The sequence below is a fragment of the Sebastes umbrosus genome, chromosome 21 (genome assembly GCF_015220745.1).
Source record: "Sebastes umbrosus isolate fSebUmb1 chromosome 21, fSebUmb1.pri, whole genome shotgun sequence".
NCBI lineage: Eukaryota > Metazoa > Chordata > Actinopteri > Perciformes > Sebastidae > Sebastes > Sebastes umbrosus.
The window spans coordinates 19,083,423-19,109,363 of NC_051289.1; the positions used below are offsets into that span (position 1 = coordinate 19,083,423).

A 25,941-nucleotide genomic window follows, 5' to 3' on the forward strand; every position below is an offset into this window, starting at 1 on the left:
TTTTCTCTTTTCTAAAACCAACCTCATTCTCCATCTGCCTCCTCTCATCCTCTCAGCCAGTTTCTTATTTCTCTTTTGGAGTGACAGCTACACTTTTTATGTTTGTTCAGTGACATGTTTTTGAGCAATTACGCCCATAAATGTCAACCATTGTGGTTTTAAATAAAGAATCTGAGTCAGCCTTTGTTGTTCTACTTAATTACAGGTAACCATGGTTATTCTGAAGGTGCCATCCTTCGACGCATATGTTATTTAAGCTTTTTGGAAGCGAGTAATGAGTCATGAGTAAAAGAGAGCTTGAAAAGTTTTCACTCAAACATCTTTATACCCCGTATTTAACCAGCCTTGATTACTGGCTAGGAACATTTTCTTTCACTGCAGCCGGATGGGAAGTTGTCACGAGGGATCGAATAGACAGTCACACAAACACAAACACACACACACCTGCTGCTCAAGTTTTAGATTTCCTTTTATCTGCTCCCTTGTTGGATTTCAAACAAAGACATAATGGTTACAACTGTTTTCCATCTAGTGTGAAATAAATGGCCAGTTTGAGGAAAATAGCTCAGAATTATGATCTTTGTCTTTTCTTGAATGCCAATCATTGATTTCCAAACATCAATAACCTCTCACCTCTCCAGGGCACCACAGGGGAATCTGGTTTTCCGGGGCTGCCGGGTGCCATGGGGATGCCGGGGTTCAAAGGTCACATGGTGAGTGTCAATTCATATAACAAACATATATGAACCAATTAAAATAAACGACCTGAATGTGTTTTGTTCTGACTTAATGAAGTCTACAAATATGCAACAGAGGCGACACTTTATGAATGATTTATAGTTCTGGCTGTCAGGAGTACATTTACATGTTGTACTGCAGATGTTGACAGCTTAACATGATACATGCTTGTTTATGTATTATTCATTTTGAGCTTAGATGACATGATTAATTTTAATGGTGCTAAAGGTTGTCCTTCACACTTCAAAAGCAGAACGCCCAGGCTCATAAATATAACCGTCCTAATCCGGATCAGTCGGTCTAACATGCTGCGTTTTGTTTTCTGTTCACTACGTATGTTGTCAACAGGACAGTGATGCTATTTTTCTTCAATAACTCGTCAAGCAGCGTGCTGTTATTGGGATGTCAGTGTCAAAACAAAAAAGCTGAAATGACTGTAGGTTGGACATGTTCTAATGATGCGTGTATTTTTAGGGGGAGAGAGGAGAGACCGGCTCTAAAGGATGCCAGGTACTGTACTTTTTCTTTACTTTCACTTCTACTAGAAAATTATATGCACAGTTAATAGTTCAGCCATACAATTCCTGTATTAAAACATTTATTTAAATTACTAAACTGCAATTATTTGTGGTGTCAACCCAATGTGGGTAAAGCCTTGGGAAAGCAGACTGACCAGCTGATGAGACCACAAGGAGTGATCTCAGAGAACAGAGTCAACAGGTGGAATCGGTCACTGGAATTAAAACCTTTTTTAGTGCTTAATGGTTGATTTTATAAGTTATAAATTAAATTAATCAAATTAATTAACCTCTGTTATTTTTATAAATTAACCTCTGTTTTTATTCTAAATAAAATTGATCAATTATAAATTAATCTCTATTATTATTATTATTCTAAATTAAATTGATCACTAATTATTCAACTTCTATTATTTTATAAATTAACCTCTATTATTATTCTAAATTAAATTGATCACTAATTAATGAACCTCTATTATTTTTATAAATTAACCTCTATTATTATTATAAATTAAATTGATCACTAATTAATAACCTCTGTTATTTTTATAAATTAACCTCTTTTATTATTATAAATTAAATTGATCACTAATTAATTAACCTCTATTATTTTTATAAATTAACCTCTGTTATTATTATTAATTAAATTGATCACTAACTAATTAACCTATATTATTTATATAAATAAACTTCTATTATTATTCTAAATTAAATTGATCAATTATAAATTGATCTCTATTATTATTATTCCAAATTAAATTGATCATTTATTATTCAACCTCTATTATTTTTATAAATAAACCTCTATTATTATTATTATAAATTAAATTGATCACTAATTAATAACCTCTGGTATTTTTGTTTTTTATAAATTAACCTATGTTAAATTGATAACTAATAAATTAACCTATATTATGTTTTATAACTTAACCTCTATTATTACTATGAATTAAAATGATCACTATTTAATTAACCTCTATTATCCTCTAATATCTATGTACACACTGAGTGTATAATTTATACCAAGTAATGTCTAATTTTATCAGGAGATTTCAAAGTAGGCACTTTGCTTATTTAAACAATTATTTTTGTGGTCCTGTTCCAGCTATATTGACTTGTGTGTTACATTACATTGCTCTCTGGTTGGACAGAGCTTCCGATGCAATCCAATTTCACCTCCAACTCTTCAAATACCGCTGTTTGGTCAGCCGATCGGGGCCTTTTTTTGGGGGTAAAAAGGCCCCAGAAAATGTCCCCGGAACTTCATTTAGACCCTGGTCCCTGCAGTCGAAACGCAATGAGTTCCTCAAAAAGTTCCTAGTTCGGGGGCAAAGTTCCTGTGGTGGAAACGGGACTATTGATAGGTACAGCCCAGCTCCAGATTACTAGTAGCTACATTCCTAGAGGGTGCACAGTACAAACCAATGCAGCTGGTTAGCCAGTGTTACTCTCTTCTAATGAGTTGGAAACAAACTGTCTCTAACTTTACAGCAACTTAAGATGTATGCAGCAAGTGCTGAAGTGATTCAGCAATAATGTTTTTTCATTTGCTAGCATATTTTAAGGGCCGATGTTGCACTGATTTACATCAGCCTCTAGGATACATGGGAATTAGGATTAGGATACAGTACATGGTGCAGTATGTTTAAGTAGACTCAAAGATCTTCTACTAGTGTGAGTGTAACAAGCCAATCCAAACTAATGTAATCATTGTTTTTTTGTTTGTTGTTGGTTGGGGCCAGGGCCTGCTTAAGGCAACGGCCATTTAAGCGGTCTCCTAGAGTGCCACCTTCTGGGGGGCGCTGGTCGATGGGTACATTGAGTTAACGAATTAACAAATAAAGAAAGAATGAAATACACTTTTCACCCCTGCAACGGCCGCACTTGAGCGTCACACTGTGGCTGTGCACTGGGGGCCCAGGGTGGGCGGCCCGAGTAAGATTGCTAGACAGACAGATGTCAAGAAATTCAGACATCTGGTATTTTCACATTCTTCATAATGAAAAGGTCCAAGCCTTCAGTTGCGCATGGAAGAAAAAAAACAGAGAAAAGAGTAGGAGGAAAAGAAAGCCAAATATAGAGGAATGATATTGGCCTCCGGCTGCAACCGGCTCCAAATCCGGATTTCGCCTAGGGCACCGAAAGCGGGCTAGAGCCGGTCCTGGCTGGGGCCTTTCCCAGCATGGACACCTGTAACATTGTAGATGCCGCCCTGTTGTACTTCTACCGTTGTGAAAGGAACATCAGCCCCAAATTGAACAATCAAAGCATGTGATGAACGCTCTGATTCAGTTGCTTCCCTTTACGTGCTCGAATGGAAAACCGAGTGAGAGCCCAGAGGAGCAGAGGAGGGAGAGCAGTGTGTTAACAGTGCTGCGGGATGCGCTTGGAAAGCCACACACGAGATAAAAAGTCCGGTTTGTTAAAGGTCACCGCTAGCCAATTCCTATCCCATCTCTCCCTGGGTTTCTCTTATTGGCTGCTAGTGGTAATCATGACCTTTTCTCCACTCACACACGGAATGAAGACACGGACCAGCACACTGTAATACACACACACACACCTAAATCGACACACCCGTTGTTGCACACATTCAATCTCTCCCTCGCACACACACACACACACCACATGAAGCCTTACCTGCACATATGTAAACACACTCACACAAACATCCAGTTAATCATGATGTATCTCTTTGCAGGGGGAGCGAGGCAGAGATGGAGAGCTTGGGACTCCTGGTGTACCTGTGAGTGTAGCATCCTACTGCTTCCACTGGGTGGCAGTGGAGCTTATGTTTCTATAGGTTTAGCAGGGATTGAAATGTGTGTGTTTGTGTGTATGTGACGTGTGTGAGTGCAGTAAATTACGAGGACCAAATGTCCCCACAAGGGCACGAGGATGAGGGAGAACATCTTGGCCAGTCCTCACTTACAAGGAGCTAATTTGTGATTAGAATATTTTTTTTTTGTAAAGTCTGTCCGTAGTTAATATCATAAATCCTCTGATACCATAAAGACTTTATCACAAAATAAATATGATAATAATAAACCCCACTAATGTAACACCTCTCGGAAAGTGGCTTTACAAGGTGCTTTACAAGATTAAAATCAGACAGCAAATAAAAACACATAAAAATGCAATAAAAGACCAAAACAGTGCATGCAAACAGCAGTACAGAGCAGGATACAAGACTAAATGGGAAGAGACAAAATACAAATGAGAGAATAAAACAGCACGGAAGCTCCAGACAGTAATATAAAATCATAAAATCAAATCAAATGTATTCTGAAAAAGTTAACTTTCAGCAGGGACACAGAGGGAGGTAAGTGACTAAGCCGAGCTAATCTGTTTAGGAGAGTTGTTCCAGTCTCAGGGCCCTCGTAGCAAAGCCACGGCCCCGCTTTGGTGTTTAGACTCAACCTCGGAACAAGAGTGAGGATCATGGTGTCACGGTTCAGATTCTTGGCAACGGGGAAAAGGACCCAGTGCAGACACTCAGGCAGGGCAGGCTGAATTACAGGCGTTATACTTAAAAATCAATAGTCAGTTTACAGACGTAAAGTTGGCAACTTCAAGGTATTCTGAACGGGCAACAAATGTGACAAGGTGAAGGCAGAAGGGCAGGTCAGAGACAAGCAGCAAGTCTCATGGTACGTGTCCACAGGTTCTGTCCATGCTTCCCATTCATTCAAGCAGCCGTGCGATTGAATAAAGTTGAGGTCTAGGCTACTTTATGCAAATCAGGGGCGTCCAACGCGACTTGCCGCCTCTGGAAACTCCCTAAAAATGTTTTAAACTATTCGTTGTCGATCTAAAATGAAGACAGATTCAGCAACTGCATGGCTAATTTCTCGCCTCAAATGTTTTCAGAAAAATGTAGGCAAACTATAATATACTAAGAAAGTTTAAAAATAAGTCGCTATGTTTGTTGGTCATGAGTGAAAGCGTTCGTCCAATCAGGTGCAGTCAGGAAGTGTTTGCGCGATTGTAAGAGGGTGTAGCCTGTATGTTTTCTTTGTTGGTTAGTAGTCATGGCGGCATCAGCGAAGCTGGTACCTCTGTAAGAACATCAGTGCAATGATGAAGATCCGCTTACTTCTTCTGTCCATGGCAGATGACATTGGGTCGTGTCAACAAGGCCAGATGAGATCTGCAAAAACTTACCAAAACTCTCGCTGTCCGACGCCCTATCCTAACCTTAACTATTCAAGGTCAATGCCTAACCGTAACCATTTGAAATCAATGCCAAACCTTAACCATTCGAGATCAATGCCTAACCTTAACTACTCAAGGTCAATGCCGAACCCTAACCATTCAAGGTCAATGCTTAACCTTAACTATTAGAGATCAATGCCAAATCCCAACCATTCAAGGTCAATGCGTCACCTTAACTATTAGAGATCAATGCCAAATCCCAACCATTCAAGGTCAATGCCTAACCTTAACTATTCGAGATCAATGCCTAACCTTAACTATTCGAGATCAATGCCTAACCTTAACTATTCGAGGTCAATGCTTAACCTTAACCAATCTCGCGAGAGTTTCACCGACTTGCGGGTTCCCTTGTAGACACTACCAGGACATCGGGCTATGCAAACGATCCTGTATTTATACACCACCCCTATCCCTCCAATGCTTGAAATAAAGCCGATTATTGATAACATGTTTTAGGGAAGTCGATCATCCATCATGACACCACTCAATGGAACGCCCATCAAGCATCCAATGTTGGCGGCGCGACCCCTCGTGTCCAAAAATGCTCCTAAGGACACGCACCATAACAGTTATTTGCCCAAAGAAAAGGCCAAGTTTCCTTTGTTAGTTTTCCTTGTTAATGATGGCTCTGTTCTATTTAAGTGTCCCACAAATAGAAGTTATGGAATGACAAACAGATATACAGGAGCTGGATCAGGTGAGTTGAAGGAGCGGTGACTTGTGGAAAGATGAGAAAGAAAACTTCCTCATAAATAATGTCACAAGGTGAAATAAGGCTTCATAAAGTGAGAGAAGCAGAATTGCACAATTGATTTAACATGTTTATCCACGCTGAGATTATCACCCTCATCAATAATTGGTAATGAGCAAACATAATGAGATAAATTGCTGTGTGATCTGCAATGTCCAGCCTTCAAGCCAAGCTGTGTAATTTATACGTTTTAATAGGAACGACACCAAATGAGTAGCATTTAGGAATTGATTGGTAAGTATCGATTACTGAGGCATCGATCTCCTCGTCCACAGATGGGGTTTAGACAATGAATCCAGTGTGTGTGTGTGTGTGTGTGTGGGTGTGTGTGTGTGTGTGTGCGCACTATATTGCATCATGTGGAGACAGAGTTGTGTAGCGTTGTCTGTGATAGATAAAACGAGTGCATTTCTCAGTATGCAGCTTAATGTTCACACTCTCTAAATCCACAGTGTTGAAAGCAGCCCAACCTCCATGTGACACACTCTCAAGGCTAAATGCATCAGCAGTGAATCACAAGAGTGTCACTGCTGAAATGAATATGACATATTTTTTTGTCTTCAGACAGACTTCCTAATACTTACAGAGTAAAATAAATAGCTGTGCTCTGCACCGCAGTTCAGGAGAGGGTGTGTTCTGTGTTCCTGGTTTTCCCTCCTCATTATGTACCACCTGTCTTCTACTGGGAAGTAATGCGGCGTTCAGATTGCAGCGCCGAACTCCGCAGACTACAATGTGAGCGTTGCTAGGAGATCAATACAGATTGAAACAGCATCTTTGTCACCAACTCGGCATCTGAGGGCTCATATCTCGAAGAGCAAATGTTTTGTTAGTTGGCAATACAATCTCATCAACAGGTTGAGTTTACTCAGTTGCAATGGAACCAAAGGTATTAATATTACAACTTTTTCTTATTTTGAGCATCTCTAGGATTTATCATCCATGTTGTCTTAAATGTGACAGAGAAGAAAATTCAGAATCACACCTTATCACGCTTTGATTTCGCACCTGATTCGACTTATCAGGCCATTAAATAGGCGTTATCAATCGATTTAAGCACCATAGATGTAGGTCAATATGGGCCTACTATGCCTACTACGTTGTGATACTTAAAAGTAACACATTCTATCATGCAAAACTGAATGAAACGTTACGTTTTTAACGCAAACAAAAAGGCTTCTTTAGGTTTAGGCAACAAAACTACAACTTCTTTAGGTTTAGGCGAAAAAAAACACTTGGTTAAGTTTAGGGAAAAACACTGTGCTTTTGGTTAAAATAACTACAACACGAAGACAACTACAGATTGTGTCCTCTACCCCATATGGAGTTTTATGCTGTCTATACATGTCCATATATTTGTCTTCTGCTCCTGTCATAATTACTACAGTCACTAGAGGTCACTGTCATCTTCTTTTATACCTTCCTTCGCTGATCTACCATTTGAATGGATGATAAAACCTACTAATAGGTGTAGTAGGCCCCTATTGACCCACATCTATGGTGCTTATAGCGACTGAAAACGTCTATTTAATAGCCTGAAAACAGCTAGATTTCAGCTGATCACATACATACGGACGATAGACTGTATATATAGATGGGCAACGCGTCTCCACTTCCTCCCACCGTACAGAAGTGAAGCCAAAATATCCTGGATACAGGAGCTGCCATCTTTAGATTTTTATGTCATTTGGAAACAGAGTGCGCAGTAATGATCGGGCAGTGTAGCCGTGGTATGGGGATCCCGCCCCACACCCGCCTGATCAATCAAGCCAAGCATGGTCGCAGCTTGTTAGCAAGAGGGAATCACAGCTGTCAATCATGACGTCTCACCCCTTTTTTTATAGCATCAAATAACTAATTAAAACCAAACTTATCAGCAAAATTAACACTTGAACATACATCAGAAACCATCTTTGGGAAAATCTTTGATGTTTTAGTTTGTCCCATGTCCCATCCGCTAACACAGAGAGGGCGATCTTTATGGTTTTGGCTTCACCTTTTGGGAGCTGTCATGTCGTCCATCTTTATATACAGTCTATGATACTGACCTGCATCCCGTGTAGACACAGAAAAGGGTTCCTGAGGGTGAAAGTTTTCTTGTAAATAATAAGGCAGAGCAACTAAAGGCAAGTGGGAATTGGGCCCACAAAGAGATATAAGGCCTCTGGGCACCCATGGGCCCCTAAACTGGCTACCACTGCTGCTGTTGGTGATCAGTATGGATATTGAACTTCACAGTGTGTTTACATGTGACCCAAAGAGGCAGGCGGCCTCATCTCTCATGAGCTTTTAGCTCGCGGCTGTGTTTAAGTTGAGCATGTTATTTAAATACTGAGTTCCAAAGGGCAAGTTTTTGTGTGAAGTTGCCACTATAGTGGTGCTTCCATGCATCGGTTTTGTCATTCAAGTCCTGGTATCTCATTAAAATTCTATCATAGAGAACTGGGTAGCTGCTGCCTCCAGGAAAATCAGCTTTTTATTTTTTTGTATTAGCTTTTTTCTTTTGGTTTGAAGTAGGGCTGTCAAAGTTAACTTATTAATTAAAGTTAAAGGTAATTTGTTTTTAAAGCCACTAATTTCTTTCATGCATTGACGCAACTTGCGATTTTAAGGTTGTAGCGGGCTCAGTTTTAAGAACCTAAGGAATCCATTGGTACCAACGAAAAACTGACATTTGCCATTATCAAAGGGGTCCCTTGAGCCCTTTGAAAATGGCAATGAAATGGCAATGGCAATGTAAATTTGTCATTGTTTTGTGTTGTAAATTGATTTCCAATAATAATCATAAACATACATTTGCATAAAGCCGCATATTTGTCCCATGTGGATAAGACTATTAAATACTTGACAAATCTCCCTTTAAGGTACATTTTGAACAGATAAAAAATGTGCGATTAATTTGCGATTAATCTCAATTAACTATGGACAATCATGCGATTAATCAAGATTAAATACTTTAATCAATTAACAGCCCCAGTTGGAAGTTATTTGAAGTAGTTGAATGAAGCAGAAAAAAAATGTGCTTCAGTTTCACGAGGGAATGAAAATGCCCGCGGTCAGTTCAGTTGTCTCCAGGTTGTTGCTCCTGTGCATCAGAGGACATTTGCATAAAGTTGAGCCATTCTCAACTTCTCTATGTTACTTCTTTTGAGTTTTTCTGAGTAGTGGTGGGTGGTGGCATCGTGTTTTCAATTCACAGTGAATGGCATCCTGTTGCATCTCTAGTGTTTTGAGTCTATTTGTGTGAATGGGGCCTTCAAGCATGCTAGCTGGGCAGAGCAGCATTTCTGAATGCTTTAAAAAAAGCACTCCTGATGATACTCATGTGTCTCCTTGGACAAAACTTCCTCGAAGCAGACTGAGGGAACGCTGGTTTATTTGTTTCCTGCAGCACTAGGATGGCTGAAATCACTTCCAAAGAAAGGAGAACGGCTGAATTGAAAAAAGAGGAAGCATTTTAAGGGAAGCAGAACATACCCACAGCCGTTTTTAGCAAATAATAAAAAAAAAGCTTGAGAGAATGCATTACAATAACCAATCTAAAATGTTTTGTCAGCCAGCGGTTTTGACAGAAAAGAGAGCGGTTCTGCATCAGCAATGCAGAACAGCGAGCATAGCTCCTCTGACATACTAACTCAGCCTTTGATATGTAAGATGAAGTTTCTAACTGTCTCTCTCTATTTCCCCCTCTTCTCTTTCCCTCCCTACCCTTCCCGCTCTCTTTTCTTTCTTCCGTCAGGGCGAAGTGGGACCCATGGGAAGGAAAGGAGAGGTTTGTCGAATTAGACTTTGCGGTATTAGATATAATCCATTCTGTCTTATTCTGCGCCGCAGTGAGAAGCCCTGTCAAGCCTGCACGGCTGCTATAGAAGACTTACAGAGCCAATACCTCCAGGCCTGGGGAAATCTGGCCCCCCGGGCAAAAATATACATCACAAAAGCCCTCTTTTCTAAAGGCGCACACATCTGAAATATCAAACACTTTGCTGTCTGCAGAATCACAATTTATGGAGATATAGTCTCCTTCAGTTGTGCAAGTGCTGTACTATTTGTAGGATATCATTTGATACAAGTCCATACTGTATTAGCATGCTTTTGATCACTAACAAAAAAAACTGTGAAAGAGTACAAAACTTTGGAATGATGTGCAGATTTAATTGGTATAATTGATTACCTGCTAATCCCAACCCCCTTAGTTACTGTTTTGTTACGTCTGTCAAGCTTTCCATTCTCGCACGTCATTTTTTTAAACAATGGGTGCTTGTTTTCAGATAGAGGTATAGAAAGGCAATTTCTCAGTTGTAGCTGGAGACCGAAGATTTTTGCCAGCTGTCGCTGGCAGATTTTACCAGCTGTATCAAGCTAATTAAGATAGCTTAGCTCCATGCTGTTGTCTTTTGTCATGTCTAGAAGGTAACCCACAATTTAAGGGAACTCTTGCAAGATGGGTAGCCTATGGTTAGGCATTGACCTCGAATGTGTAAGTTTAGGCATTGACCTCGAATGTGTAAGTTTAGGCATTGACCTCGAATGGTTAAGGTTAGGCATTGACCTCGAATGATTATGGTGAGACATTGACCCTGAATGATTAAGGTTAGGCACTGACCTTGAATGGTTAAGGTTAGGCATTGACCTCTAATGGTTATGGTTAGGCTTTGACCTAGAATGATTAAGGTTAGGCATTGACCTCGAATGGTTACGGTTAGGATAGGTCATCGGGCAGCAAGTCTGCAAGAGTTTTTGCACAATTTCACAATTTGTGGGTTACCTTCACAACCATTGTCTTTTAGAGTTTCCAGCTGACTCGTTTTAAAACGAGACCCCTGTAGAATGAGTCTTAAATATGCATTTAGCTACATACAGGTACTGTGCTAACAGACTGAGGCTAAGCCAATCTCACGTATTAGCTCAGTATCGTCACAAGGTCATGATTCATGTAAAAGTCCTATCATTTAAGTTTGATTAGGACAATGACGATTATTTTTTTTCTGGAGAGGACAGAGTCTCAAATATTATCTAACTCTGACAGGTTCCATACAGTGGGGAAATACTACGCAGTAGATGTGCTTGTCTTAAACAATGATTTTTTTTTAATATAACCTAATGTAATTTAATGTAAATAGGCCTCACCTTTTTTCTTTTGTAACCTACGTTTTCTGTCCTCACTCCTGCTTCTTCAGACAGGGGTGTCAGGTGACGTAGGCCACAGGGGGCCTGATGGAAAGAAAGGGGATATGGGCCACATGGGCCACATGGGTGCTGTTGGTCCCAGGGGATTTACCGGTCAGGACGGGTTGCCGGGCCAACCAGGACAACCAGGATATCCTGGGAAACCTGTGAGTGAACCTCCTCTTCATCTCCTCTTCATCTCCTCTGAGTGGATAGAGAAAAAAAAAAGAAAAGACTAATAGGCTGAAAGACACAGTCAGTGATTTCCTGCCTGGATTGGGGGAGTTATGTTTGGGAGTAATGGGAGCGTTGCTGTCAGTGTGTGTGGGCTAAGTGAAGACAGAGAATGGAGCGTTGGAGAAGATCCTGTAAATCTGCAAGCACACTCAATCACAGGTTGAGCCTGTTTTCCCAGTCCCACAGTGGATTCGGCTGAATCAAAGTGTAATTGTGTGTTGCAGGGCAAGCCTCCCTCAGATGAGCATCTTCTAAAGCTCTGCACTGATGTTCTGCGTAGTAAGTATCTGTTTGCTTTTATGTCACTTTGCCGAGAACCAGAAAGCCCGGGTCTGTAACTCCCTCCCAGCACACACCAAATGCTCCTAACAGCTGTCTCAGATGTAGAGTTGCACATTTCACAGAATTCCTTTGATCAATTTACACCAATTATAACAAACTAGGGTTAAATCTGGGTATCTAGTGCTGATATCTAACTATTTAAGTGATTTTTCTCTCTGTAAAGAGTGGCATAATGTTAAATAACCCAACATATAATGGCTATTTTCAGGTATTTACCTTTATTGACAAGAAGGTGAATGTAAATGATCAGTCATTAAGTGGGTACATTCCACAGTATTTGCAGTTTTTAGCCTCATCCCAAAGCAAATCAAGCAAAACTATGGGTGCTTTCCATTTTAACATGCTTTCTCGCATCCCTCACCTCTCCCTCTCCTCCCAACAATGATGCAAGAGGATGGAGGAATCACATCTAACTAGAAAGCAAAGAACCTCTGTATGTGTGTGTGTGTGTGTGGTGTGTGTGTGTGTGTGTGTGTGTGTCTTCAGCATATCTTGAGAACCGTTCATCCGATCTACTTCACACTTGGCGGGTGTATTGCTAGGGACCCAAGGACGTGCAGTGTTGAAGTTGGTGCAATTTGGACTCGCGACACATTCAATATTAATAAACTTTGAGAAGCGATAGCGCTCTGTGCACTAACTGGGGCAGGGCTTCAGGGTTCTGCGGACTGAGTCCAGCATGTCGTCTGCAGCGGTCCTTTACAGGCTGCGGCTCATTGACTGCAGTTCGCTGCTGGATGCTGAATATACCTTACAGGCAGCTAGGGGCGTGGCTTAGGTGTGTGTGATGACACAGAAAGCCGACTGTTTGTTCTGAACAACAATGGCGGCTCATGAAGATGTCAGCGTAGATGCTGCAATAGCATGGGTTCTATCAGAACTGGAGTGTCTTCATTGAAAGAAGAGCAAAGAACGGCACTGAAGGCTTTTCTCAATCGAAAAGATGTTTTCGCTCTTCTCCTGACTGGCTTCGGCAAGAGTTTGATTGACAGATGGCTCATCCAATCACCTGCCAAGTATTTTTTTAATGTGCTTGCCCTTTTCCAACAGTTTCCAATGACTGCTTCTCAGATGGTTCTCTCTAAATATACCATCTGGCATATCAGGTGAAGATATACTAATGTTACAACCAAAATCTTCTTTACTTCCCTGGAGTCAACATGCGATGAGCGGATCTCAACAATGCTGCAAACAGCAATACTGGGACCCAAAAGGGCATGCGCTCCGAACAGCCACGCCAAGAACGCGCACTGCACTAGTCTACCAAATGGGTCATTCTTGCTCACTCTATTGTTTTTTTTTCTTTCAGTCTAAAAAGTTACCACATATAAATAGATACAAATAACTAGTTGTATGTTTTAAACCTGCATTCACTGATTTGTTTTTTTTTTGTTTTGGCCACTTAGGTAGCAGTGGAACAAGCATTAACAATGACCTCACCTTATAAACTTGATATAGATATACAGTATATGCCTATGTATTCAGCTTCTACAGAGGAACATTAGCATTCATTTGGACTCATGTTTTTGGCCATCTAGTTCTGGTTTGGTCTCCACCAACTCCTGAGGGAGATTTCTGGCCCTTTAGCTGCTAAATGCTCCACCATGCTCACTAGTTGTTTGCTAACTTTGTTGAACTGTCACTACAAGCAACCTCTTTCATATTACACATAGTCATTTATTTCCATTAGTATTATAAATACAATATTTTGATAAATGCAAATTTAAAGAACCTACTTACATAGATTATGTCTGTTGCTCCAGAACTGATTAGATCTGTTGCCTGACTGTGACTGAATAACACTAATAGGCAATCACAATCTATAATTGCTTTGTGGATGTGGATGTATATTATAAGACTGATAATAGCTGAGACTATATGCTGCCGTGGATAGCAAATATTTGAACCCCCTCACTTTCATTAAACGAGCAGAGATGAACTCGATAAAGTAAAATAAAGTCCTTTGTCTGAAGAAGAAAAAAGCATGCAAAGTTGCAAAAATTAATTTTCGTTCTGATTATACACATTATACACATTTTACACGGATATGATGCCCAATTTGCAGTGGTGCTACGACTAGCGGTTCATATATATTGGCCAATTTATGGTCGTAGCTCTAATTGGAACATCCTCCGTGATGGTTGACCTTGTTCGATTTCAGGGTCATGGGCCTGAGGAGCGAGGATGGGAGGGAGCATAATTAGCTGACTGGAAAGCACCCAATATCTCTGCAGCAAACAGGCTCCTGATTGGCTACCGATTCCAATGTCATGGCACCCAACGGTCCTGAGAATCTTTACCCAACTGAGAATGTCAAGGATGACACATTTCTAGGATAACCTAGAACATATATGGTTTTCTATGTGGTTAGGCGTACAGTATAATGTGGTCAGACTATTAGGAAAGCAGTTTTGACATAATATTTAATATACTGATGGATAACTCAGCACCTTCTGGCTATGCCCTGCAGATCAACTCCCAGCGCTGCTCCAGTCCCTGGCCCCCCCAGCTAGGTGTGAACCCTGCGAGAGTGTGAAGGGATCCCGGGGCGAGCCAGGAGGCCCAGGACCCAAAGGCTCCATGGGAACTCCAGGTTACCCTGGCAGAAGTGGCGCTCCCGGTTACCCAGGACCTTCTGGGAGGCCGGGTCCTGCAGGCCTCAAAGGTGATATACTTTTTTAAAAGGGAATACTCAACAGGGTTATGTTATCTGTGTTCAACGCTCCAGTGGTGTCTGATCCGCTGTCTGTCTCTTTAAACAAGACGATAAACAACACAACTTCATGAACAAGAGCTGGGACAGAATTTACTGTTGCTTTCATCAACGATTAAAATCAAAACAGTGTCAACGACTAACAAATTGGATGTACTGATGTTCACTGTACCCCATAAAACAAGATCATTAAACAAGGGAACATCAGTGAAAGTCAGCAGAGCAAAAGACAACAAATACTGAATGCGAACCCATCTCAATGAGCTGTCTCTGATTTATCACCGCTTTAAGACGGGGGAGTGGCTAATCAGCTGTGAAAGATGCCAAACTGTACCACTCCACTGCTGCGGAGCATTTCCACTGGTTAAGTCAGCAGCTTTAGAGGTATCAGACTGAAAACACTGAGGGGAAAAAGACTGAAAGCTGGACATGGAGAAGTGAGTTTTATCAGAAAGCCTGCGTCTCAAATTGGAGGCATGGAGTATAAAAGAGGTAGACAATTTAGCTCCTCCTGACTTCCTCCATCCAGGTGGGGACTAATGAAAGGCACTATCTAGTTGGATTGTGGGAAGTGGAGGATCCAGCATTTTTCCAGCTTCTATAGAGTGCTGCAGGATTGAGTCCTAAAACCCAGAAATGAGTTCCTTTCTGGTTCCCTCGTCTGGAAGTCAATGTTTTTTTTTGCCTGAAATGAGGCCTGTGGTTAACACAAGCTGAAGAGATTTTAACGTTTTGTTCTACGACATAAAATACCTCATAGTAACAGTGTTACGTTGTTACGTCGTTAACGAAGCCTATGACGAAATATGAATGTCAACAACCTTTTTTGCCATGACTAAGACGAGACGATGACAAGACGGCACCGTCATTAAACACTAACTGTGACGATATCAAACATGCACATCACTGACGAAAAAAAGACGAGACTAAAATGAAGTTAAAAGAAAAAATACTTTGCCGAAAGTAAAGTAGCTCAGTCTGTCTCTGTCGTACTTGTCTCAGTCCTCAGTCCTGATAAATGTGCTACTATAATGCATAAAGTTTGCGGTTTGCAGGTCGGGTTCGGGAGGTCGATTAATGCATATTTTTACATGTTGGGCGGCGGATTGGCTCTCATAACGGACCGGTGGGTGTGACTGAACCGCGCATCATCAATGAGCGCAGTCAGGAGGACTCGAACTAACTGCAAAGCTGCATTCAAAGGGCGACAATTCATGTGTTAACACTACCGTTCACACTGTTACCACGTATAACGTTAGGATTAGGGTTGAGTAAATAGCCCACTCGGGAACTTTGAAGCTTTTACGTGTCTTTGAAAAGGCGTTTGCTAACAAGTGGCTTTGAATGAGACTATAGAGGTTGTTGGGGGCATTAAATGTCATCACGCTGGCTGTTTTTTACCTCTGGCGATTGCATTCTCACTTCAGAAATCATAAAAGTGGTGTTCATTTGTGGAGATTATCTTGCTGAACAAAACATGTATCATAAAAAGTTTGTATGCCACAGAGTTTATTTTCTGTAAAAATCCAAAACTCAATGGAACAATCCAATTTGCTTTTTGTCGAGGGAACCCGTGCTATGCTAACTTCCAGATTAGCCTACAAAAATACGCTGTGATGATCTATGATGCTAAATTAAGATGGTGAACATGGTAAACATTATACCTGCTAAACATCAACATATTAGCTTTGTCATATCTAGCTCAAAGCAGCGCTGTGCCCAGGTACAGCCTCTCAGGCCTGCTAATGTAGGCTAATGTAGCTTGGCTGTAGACTCTTGTGCCATCTGTGGTTTCACACTTGTTAAATCTTCAGCAAAGACTCCCAAAACCGAAGTTTCATGTAAATGATTTTGGATGACGACGTTAAACTAAACCTGTTAAAATCCTGTCTAATGGTTCGTGTTGTGCCATATGGACTCTGCACTGAAGCTGCTGTGTGTCCGTAATGGACGTAAATGTACCCAAAACTTCAAATAAGTGCTTTAGATAATTTGGTTCAATAAATCCAGGTTGTAAAAAAAAAGAAAGTCCAGAATTAGTGAGATAAATGGCTGTAGTGTTACCTTGTAATGAAAGCCTGTAGCCTCCACAGCACAGGACTGGACACAGCTGCTTTCGAGGGAACGTAGCCATTAAGTTCCTGCAGCTCTCAATCTGACAGCTCATTTATAGAAGCACTAATGCTATTTTTTAAAGCAGACATATTATGTCCCCAGGTGACGTGGGACTAAGAGGGCTCAAAGGCAGCAAAGGAGAAGGTTACAGTGGACCTCCAGGACCACCTGGACAGTCAGGTATGTAACAAACCCATCTACTGTACCCTATTTTCTGAAATGTCTTCACCCATTAAACTATTTCTGACATCTGGCCTTTCAGAAGGCTTTTTGTAGTGTTACATTTTTAATAAATATGTGGGTGGACTATGTTTGTGCTTAATTTTCAATGAGTACTTTTAGTGACAGCTCGGTAGGTGGGGTGAGGCAGACGCGAGGGCGAGTTACAGACAGTGAGCGGCGTATTTCTCTGGAAGCTATAATAGCTTATTAATTCATGAGTAGCTGTAATTTATGATCCAGCGTGTGCTATTTTTAGTTCAGCTGGAAGATGAGCAAATCTAATGGAACTTTCTTGCCATAAATGAGGCAGAAATACCAGGAACAGCTGTGTTTGACCTTATTTTCTGATTAGGGCCCAGAGCACGAAAGTGGCAGGGGGCTAACGGTGCCTGGCACTGAAAGTGCAAAGAACCTCCCATTTTTGACGGGTTGGGATGCTCGAAAACTCACAAAAATTGGCATACGCTTCAGAACTGGTGAAAATTGCAAAATTCTGCAATGATTAGGCTTGGGTGTGGCCAGCGAGCTCCATAGCACCCCCAAACGCACACCAGGTTGGGATAAAGTTCCTTCGATGTTCAGAAAATTTGGTGGGATCATTGCTGTCATGTTCAAGAACATGTAATATTTTTTTCAAATTCTTTCACCCGATAGGAAGTCAGTCATGATGGATTTCATGCGTTAATTTTCATTTTACGAACTCATGTTTGAGGACTTTAGGATGCACAAAAACTCATGAAACTTTGCACCCATATTCAGACTGTTGATTATTTTTGATTTGATGTCACAATTGGACTTGGGTGTGGCACGTCGGCTCTATAGCATCCCCTAATTACTTTTAGCCTTTGGAACGCATTTTTAACGCCCTTGGTATACTCGAAACACTCACAAAACTTGGCGCATACATCAAAACCTGTGAACATTGCGAGAATATACAGCCATTGAGGTCATGCATGTTTAGTGGGCTCCATAGCGCCCCCTAATGCGTGGAAGGCCTTAGTTAGGAAAAAAAGTTGCTCCGATATTCACAAAATTTGGTACCCACATTGCGCTAATCATTTCGGACATATTTCCCATTGGCTTTCATTAGTTCCACCGAAGCAGAAGTCGTCCATTTTGAATATCGTGCGTTTTTCATGTATTTTATGCAAACCTTTTCAAACTCCTCCTAGAGGTTTTATCGGATTTGTTTTAGAAGTGGTTGGTATAACCCTCTGGCTAATTAAATTGCAAAGGAATAGCTGATTCCTCGAATGATGATGTCATAGGTCATGTGACAATACGCCATTTTAGGCACTCTACAGGTATTGAACTTTTCGAAACTCCTGCTAGAGGATTTAACAGATCAATCTCAAATTTTGTCAGCAGAATCTCAAGACCTTCACATTGGTAAATTGCGAAGCTTTTGGGTTTACGTGGAAAGGCGTTGCCGTGGCCGTGCAGGCAATTTGCAGGAAGCTGGACTTTACATTGCCCAATCTGCCCCAAATTTCCAATGCTGGATAAGAGTCCAGGCCTGAAGACATTTACACGTCCATATTAAGTTATAGTCATAGTGCCACCTACTGACAACAGATAATCAGCCAGTGCCACGCACTCCACCTAGGAAATAACATCTAACTTATGTACGCAGTGCCCGACGGTCAAGAACATAAACAGTCAACCAGTGTCCCGCCAATACCCCCAACATGCACAAGGGCCGAGGTCCTGTCATCATTGCTTGCAATTTTTATGTTGTTTATCTTTATCACTGCAGGGATTCAGGGACCTCGTGGCTTCGATGGAATCGGCCATCCAGGAAACGAGGGAATTCCTGGAAAACCAGGACCACCAGGAGATCCTGGTAAACGGGGCAACCCAGGGCTTCCAGGGGTTTGCGATGCGTCCATGTGTTATCAGACCTACAACCTCAGGGAACATTACAGCAAAGGACCCAACGTCTGATGACACAGCAGCGTGGGAAAGGCTGCTATTGCAACACACCCACGTGTTTCGAGGAATTTACTGTATCACTGATTTACAGAAATGTGTGTGTGTGTGTGTGTGTGTGTGTGTGTGTGGGTGGCTGTTGGCTCCTCTATGACAAAGTGTGTGTGGAGAACAGCTGAACTGGAGGCAGAAATAACCTTGTTAGTTGAGTTAGAGTAAAACAGACAGAGCATGGATTAATGATTATGGAATTCATGATCAAAGATGGGCAGCAGGATAGCAATCTAGCTTATTGAGATACCAGACAAACATGGCTACTTTACACATTAAAGGGGACATATCAGAAAAAAAAAATAAAATTTTTTTTTAGTGCCTGTGTACATCCATTTGGGTATCTGGAGTACCTATCAACCCACAAACTGTGAAATAAGACAACCCAGTCAGGTATTTGTGGGCTGCCTAGATCAGAAAACATGTGATTCAACAAGCCGTTCAGATTTGGCTACCCTTTCTATATTAAAATGCAGGCTAGAATATCCCGCCCATAGATGTATAAAGAGTACTGGATACAGCGTTGGCAGCGGGCTTCCATTTATTCCTAGTAATCGGATCTTCCGGCGATCTTCCGCATCCATTGGGCCCATAGAGCAGGCGCAGTAGAGTTTCCTTTAACCCCGCCTCCCAGCCCTTGAACTGGGGTTCATTCACATGAATGGTGGAGGGGAAACTTGGCTATTAGTGCATTTTACAAGTTTTAGGACCTAATGATTTTAATAAGGGCTATTCAAGTGTTCTTACTGGGAAGTATTGGGTTGAGGCAGATGGAGGAGCCTGGTTCTTCCCAAGTTTCTATCCGTTATAGGGTTACCACTGTCGCACCAAGTGCTCATGGGGGATCTTATGTGGGTCTCTAATTTATACAGTATGGTCTGGATCTGCTCTATATGAATGAATATATTTAATGAAGTGTTAAATAAGAGATAATTGTTAATTGCTAATTTTATTTTAATTTGAATTGAAGTTTATTTACCTAAGAAAAAAAATATCCACTGATTTACAGACGTCTCTTTCCCAATGTAAGTCTATGTGGAAAAGTCTTTTTGGGCCCAATGGCATCACGTGACGGACCCGGAAATTGTAATTCCACCTTTTTGGCCACTACGAAAATTTGCGTCAAAGCCCGGCGATCTTCCTGGGAGCTTGATACCGCCCACGGCTTGAGAACTACCTTTGCGAAGGTGCACCTTCTTTTTTTTTTTCCACAAACCAATCGGAGCAGACTGGGCTTTTTCAGGAGTGGGTGTTAAAGAGACAGGAGCTAAAACAGAGCGTTTGAGACAGAGAGTGAAAATAGGTATATTCAGATAGACGGTATGAGAAAAATAATGTGTTTTTGGAACATAAAAGCATGTAAACATGTTCTAGTAGAAACCCAAAATACAGATATGAACCTGACAATGAGCATGATATGTCCCCTTTAAACTTGTAAAGTTTCAGTAGCAGGTTTAGATAGTGAGGTTGAGCACCAATGGTTGTAACTGTAAATAGCGAGAAAACTAGGATTTGAAATAGCATTAATAATAGCTACCTCCTCTTTTACCTGAGTTACTCTTTGTGTTTAAGTCAATGTTACTGAAGGCTTTGCTAACAAGACAGGATGCTTACAGGCTAACATCACCCACAGTCCCATCACATTTAAACGCAACACGCATACACAGAAAAACAGACAAATCTCCTCAACAAAATGTATCAAATATAAATGAACAAAATCAAAAGAAGAGGTTTTTATGCATTTTAAAAAACCCAATACGGCCTTCGGCTTTCCTGTGTGAGCTAATGTGGCAAAAAAAGATATGAGATCTCCAACTGAGAGCAAAACTCAAGCAGACCAAGTCTTCTTTAATTAATAATTAATTTATTCCAGACTACGAGTCCATCTTAAAAACTGCATATTATTAACAGAAGTGGATAAGAATTTGCACTCATGCTGCGTTTGAAAGCTACGGCTCCCTCGGCTTCACCAAAATGAGCTTCATATCAACCAGTGAGATTATTCCTGCCTTCAGTGCAGATCTGCCTGAGAGAAATGATTAGGTCTACAAATGATGTGAAAAGCACAGTCCGCTCCTTGACAATGAACGGGGATATGCCACAATGAAAGAACAGGACACACCATTTTCCACACATGATTGTCTATTGAAATGTAACTAAATGGTTAGGTTAGCCAGTTTGGTCAAAGATAAGAACCAAAAAAAAAAAAAAAGTGAGAAAAACTTGAGTCGAAATCACTCCAACCACAACAATGTTAGTCTGCAGTGCATTATTTCACTGTCAGCCTGCTTCCAGTGCATCCCACATGTAATCCCTTCTGGTGGAAAAACATATTCTATTGTGTACGGCGCACCAGGAGGTTGTGCTAATCCATCACTGTGGCACACCGGGTTGTAAGAATCCTGTCACTGTCTGTCTATTTTTAACCGATCATATTTTGTTTTCTTGTTCGCAAATATTATATAGACTTATTTTGCATTGCTGTTTTGTGTGTGTGGATTACGGTGAATTCTCAAAAGAGTGGTCTTTATTCACCTCAGCTGCAGACTTATGCAGACATTATTGACAGGGCTTTATTTAGAATTTCCTCCTACGTTTATCTTACATTGACGTAGATAAAGTCAATTATTAATACGCTTCCATTTCAACAGTCACGGGTGTTCCTGCTTTGGCCTCCAGTGACTGTAACTGACTGTTTCAAATGTAAAGTAGTAATTAGTACGAGCAGTGCAAACAAAATGTAAAAACGCCAGTAGATGGCATCTGTGATATTGCATTACACAAAGCATTGGGCATGCGCAAAATGAGGGAGTGGACGTCATTGTTTCCCGAAAGAACAAGCTTTCGTTTTACACGTCCGCACTGATACAAAGTAATCAGAGTTTTTAAAAGTCTGCACCTTAGAAGGCAGTTTTCAAAAATATCTATTTTTGTGACCCAAAACTCAGTTTTTCTGCCAAAACGTAGAGATAAATATCCGTTAATGTGTAGACGGGGCCTTAGTGAACAAGGGAGTGATTTGGGACACAGCCCTTACAGTACGTCACCCGATAACAACCCCTATTGAAGACTTGTCTTAGGCCTGTGCTCTGTTGCTGTAGATCTGTGCAGTGTGCCAGCATATGATTGGCTGCCTGGATGGCTGTACAGTTCCACGTTCCAAAAAGTTTCTTAGCTCAGCTGCTTTCCCTCATTGTTTCAGTGTGCTTTTTTTTTTTGTCGGACCAACTGTTTGTCTGACTATGTTTATTGCTGGGAAGTTATACAGAAGTAGGCCCACAAGGTGACTAGATGGTTTCATTTTTGCAATTATCCGTCAATGCTTTTAAATGACTCAACTCCTGCAGAGCACGCGTCAGCATTATTATGTTAACATTTCCAAGCTAGTGGGATAATTGCAACTATGGTCCACTTAAAGTCAAATTACTCTGCAAAAGGAATTCAGATAAGCGGTGTGTTCAGCCACATCAGAGAGAACAGGTCTATGGAGCCAAACATCTATATTTAACAACAATTCAGCATTCAGCTACAGGAATAAGCAGGGAAACTATGTGTTTGCAAGGAGCAAAACAAAATATGAATAGATACTTTTTTTTATCTGCAGTACATTCAGCAGACTGTTTTTCATCACCATTTACAAAAAGCAGCACATTGGTTGTTTTATGGGAAATTGCTCTTGTCCCAATTTCCCAAGAAGAGAGTCTTAACATCCCATGTATGGTTAGGACCGATAAGACAGACATGGCAAATACTTGGAACCCTTCCAAATGCCTTGTAGAGTAACAAGCAGGTTAGCACCCTCTCTCTGGGGTTCGACTCCACAATGTTTCTCCAGGCTGTTTGTTGCTCTCAAACTGTAAATTTGGACTTGTCAAATTAAGCTTGGCAGGTTTTCAAAGTATCACTGCTGTTAAGAGTAGCGAGCCGTGGTGTATGGAGTCATTGGAGTCCTAAAAAACTAGAAAGAATTCAGGTGTGCACCAATCCAACAGTCCTGCTGGAAGAGTTATGATTTTAGTGTGTGCTGTTTATTACTATTGCTTATTTTTGCAGTGCTTTTTTTTGTTTTCAATTTTGTTTTGATGAAAATATGATTTTACTGTATGAAGATATCACAAAACTTTGATGTTGTCAAATTATGCCTTTCGCTTGCAGCCATTATGTTATTTGAATTTGTGAAAAAGTGTTTTCACGAAAAAATAAAAGTCTACAGTTATAGAGTGCAACAGGAATGAAACCTAAAACTAGTTAGCATTTTCGGTTCCCTCGTCTGGAAGTCAGTTGAGTTTTTTAAATGGTTTTTAAAGTATCCAGGAGGCAAAAAGGATCGGATGAAAGACGCTGTTTTAGATGTACTATTAGATGCATTATGGGAAATGTAGGATCCAGCATTTTTGGAGATTGACCCATACTAGAAGACTAAAAGTAAGGATAGATCAGATACCTGCTGTTTCAATTTTGACCATTCTACTTTAAATCTGCCTGTTGGGAGTTCTCCAACTTTATGGAATTACAATACAAAATCACTTGAGAGCCCCTTTAACCAAGTGATTTACTAGCCTAAAGCCACATGCTGACTGGTAAGGTTGGGTAAACCCTGACTGTTGGTAGGAGATGGGACTAAAGCATCAAAGTCACACGTTTTACACCCAACCACCCACGCCCTCCCTCCTACCTAAGACTATTTGCAGCACTATGTCAATGTCACGCTACTTCCGCTTCTGCTGCTGAGAAATTTCCAGTTTTTCTGCTGAGTAGTCTCACATTGAATGCTGTGACTGAGGCTGAAAGGTACAGCACCGTATCACCGGTATCTCATCATATCTATGATCTGTCATTTCTGAGTACTGACACCTACCAGGAAAGGTGTCATCAGTAATCATCTTCACTGCAGAAGCGGCCCACGCTGTGGGAATGGCTGATTTTGCAGATGGTGACATGATTGGTCGCCTTTAGCATTTCGACTTGAGTAATGTTATTCATTTTATTATTTAAGATTATGGAGGTTAAGAACACTTCATGAAAACACGCTTGTTTGCATTATAGTGTCTATCTTTATTTGTAATATATTCCAACATCAATTCATAATCTTAAAAAAAAAAAAAAAAGTTAACATTATTTCTAATATCCGTAACTGCTGGAAAAATGCAAAGTTTACAATGGTATTTTGTATATATAGTTTGTACAATTTGCAAATACATTGCATTATAAGTTTGGTTGTAAAATTATTTTGTATTAAAATAAACCTTTATTATGTAACACCGACTCTCCACTGACTTCTTGATTGCAGTTTTCATGAATAATATTTCTGTCAGTACAGGTTTGGGATACAGATTTATTCAAAAAGAGCTGTCATACAGATCTACTCTCTGTTTAATTATTGAGCTGAAATAAGTAGTTAGACAAACACACTGACTTTGCTAAGTCTTTTTTTGATCCTGTCAGCATATTAGACACCATAAAGGCTTTGAGCTCTCAAACATAAAAGGTGAGATCTGTGCTGATTGAATTGGCTTTCACGCCTTAATACTAACTCTGCTGCGTTTGCCCATTTGGGCTGGTGTGAAAGTTGTCAATCAAATACCCTTGCGGACCAAACAACCGGGCCGAGACATTCCCAGCAGACACTGGGGAGGTTTATTTGTGTTCTCAAAGAAAAAACGGACCAACCAACGAACCAACCACTGGATTTCATTATAGTGAATAAAGTGATTTTAGCATGAATTCAAAAAACTAACCTACTATTAAATCCATCTGATGGTTGTGAACTGTTCAGGAGGCGATCTCATAATCGATAAACATAAGCGATGTGGATATTTACACATATCATTGGGCAACCATGGTAACACATATGCTTGCCAGCATTTTGAGTGCTGAGATTGTGGCTAATCAGAACAAAAGCAGATAAAACTGTGATCTGTTGTGCTTGAATCCCACATTGTGCATGTCATCGTGTGTCCTGGGATCTAACAGGATGTCATTATTTCTGTGAATTCCTATGAATTTGTAGGCTGCTGGAAACTGTCTGGCTGCGGTCCAAAAGTTAAAAATATAAAGGGAAAATGTCATGAGGTCAAGGAAAGATGTGAAGGAGAAATTCAGAAGAACTTAGGAAAAGACAATAAGCTCACTATAAGCTCCGTAATTATGATGCGACGGCGGCGGATGTTATTGACGTTACTCTGCCGTGGTAAAACTACAATGTTCCGAAGATGGACTACAAAAGGCTCTACTTCCTCTCATGCGTTTTTAAATATATCTTTCAGTGACAGACTGCTTCACCTGTGGTGTGTGAAAGAGAGATACCGCAGGTCCTTCTGTTGCTACATTTTACATATAATAAAGGATTATCTGACCTAACGTGGACAACCGGTGAAAAATATCACTTCATGATCAGGGTTGGAATTTATATGAAAAATGAATAACCTACAGGCTACCACGAAGTTTATATGATTAATAGAGTTATTTTTTTAATTTATAGTGAAGCAGTAGAACCATTAAATGTATATTTCTTCCTACTCCTTTTCAGACGTAATATTTATTCATGTTGATTGTTTGTTAATTGACAGTTTAGTATAGGTTTACTGTTAATTTTTATTTGTTATCATTTTGTTTTTCAGTTAATAAAATAAATAAATAGAAATAAAGTGAAACGAAATGATTGTCACTGTCCACTCATATTTATCAACATGAATCCCAATTAGTATATGACTGTATGGAAATATTATGCAAGATAAGCATATTGTGTGTTTTCATGAACGGCAGAAGGGTGCATCACTTTAAAAGTTGCGGCCGCAAAGAATTGTGGGATGTTGTTATCTCCTTTAAGTCCATATGACTTCATGTTTACTCCTCTTGGTTTGAAAAAGTCAGTGCGTCACGAAAACATCACAAACTGGACCAGAATTAAAATGCAACAATGAATCTTTTTCCCCCTCTTG

The 25,941-nt window shown here is 40.5% G+C and overlaps 1 protein-coding gene across 1 annotated transcript in view; it reads left to right on the forward strand.

Annotated features, from left to right (window-relative positions):
* si:dkey-225n22.4 (collagen alpha-1(XXI) chain) overlaps positions 1–19,610 on the forward strand; it is a 63,318-nt gene extending 43,708 nt beyond the window's left edge. Inside the window, exons 23-31 of the mRNA XM_037756916.1 lie at positions 642–713; positions 1,213–1,248; positions 3,958–4,002; positions 9,962–9,994; positions 11,403–11,558; positions 11,853–11,907; positions 14,441–14,635; positions 16,901–16,978; positions 18,777–19,610. Of these exons, the coding sequence (XP_037612844.1) occupies positions 642–713; positions 1,213–1,248; positions 3,958–4,002; positions 9,962–9,994; positions 11,403–11,558; positions 11,853–11,907; positions 14,441–14,635; positions 16,901–16,978; positions 18,777–18,964 (858 nt within the window). The 3' untranslated portion in view covers positions 18,965–19,610. The remainder of the gene's footprint in view (positions 1–641; positions 714–1,212; positions 1,249–3,957; positions 4,003–9,961; positions 9,995–11,402; positions 11,559–11,852; positions 11,908–14,440; positions 14,636–16,900; positions 16,979–18,776) is intronic.
* Positions 19,611–25,941: the final 6,331 nt, after the last annotated feature.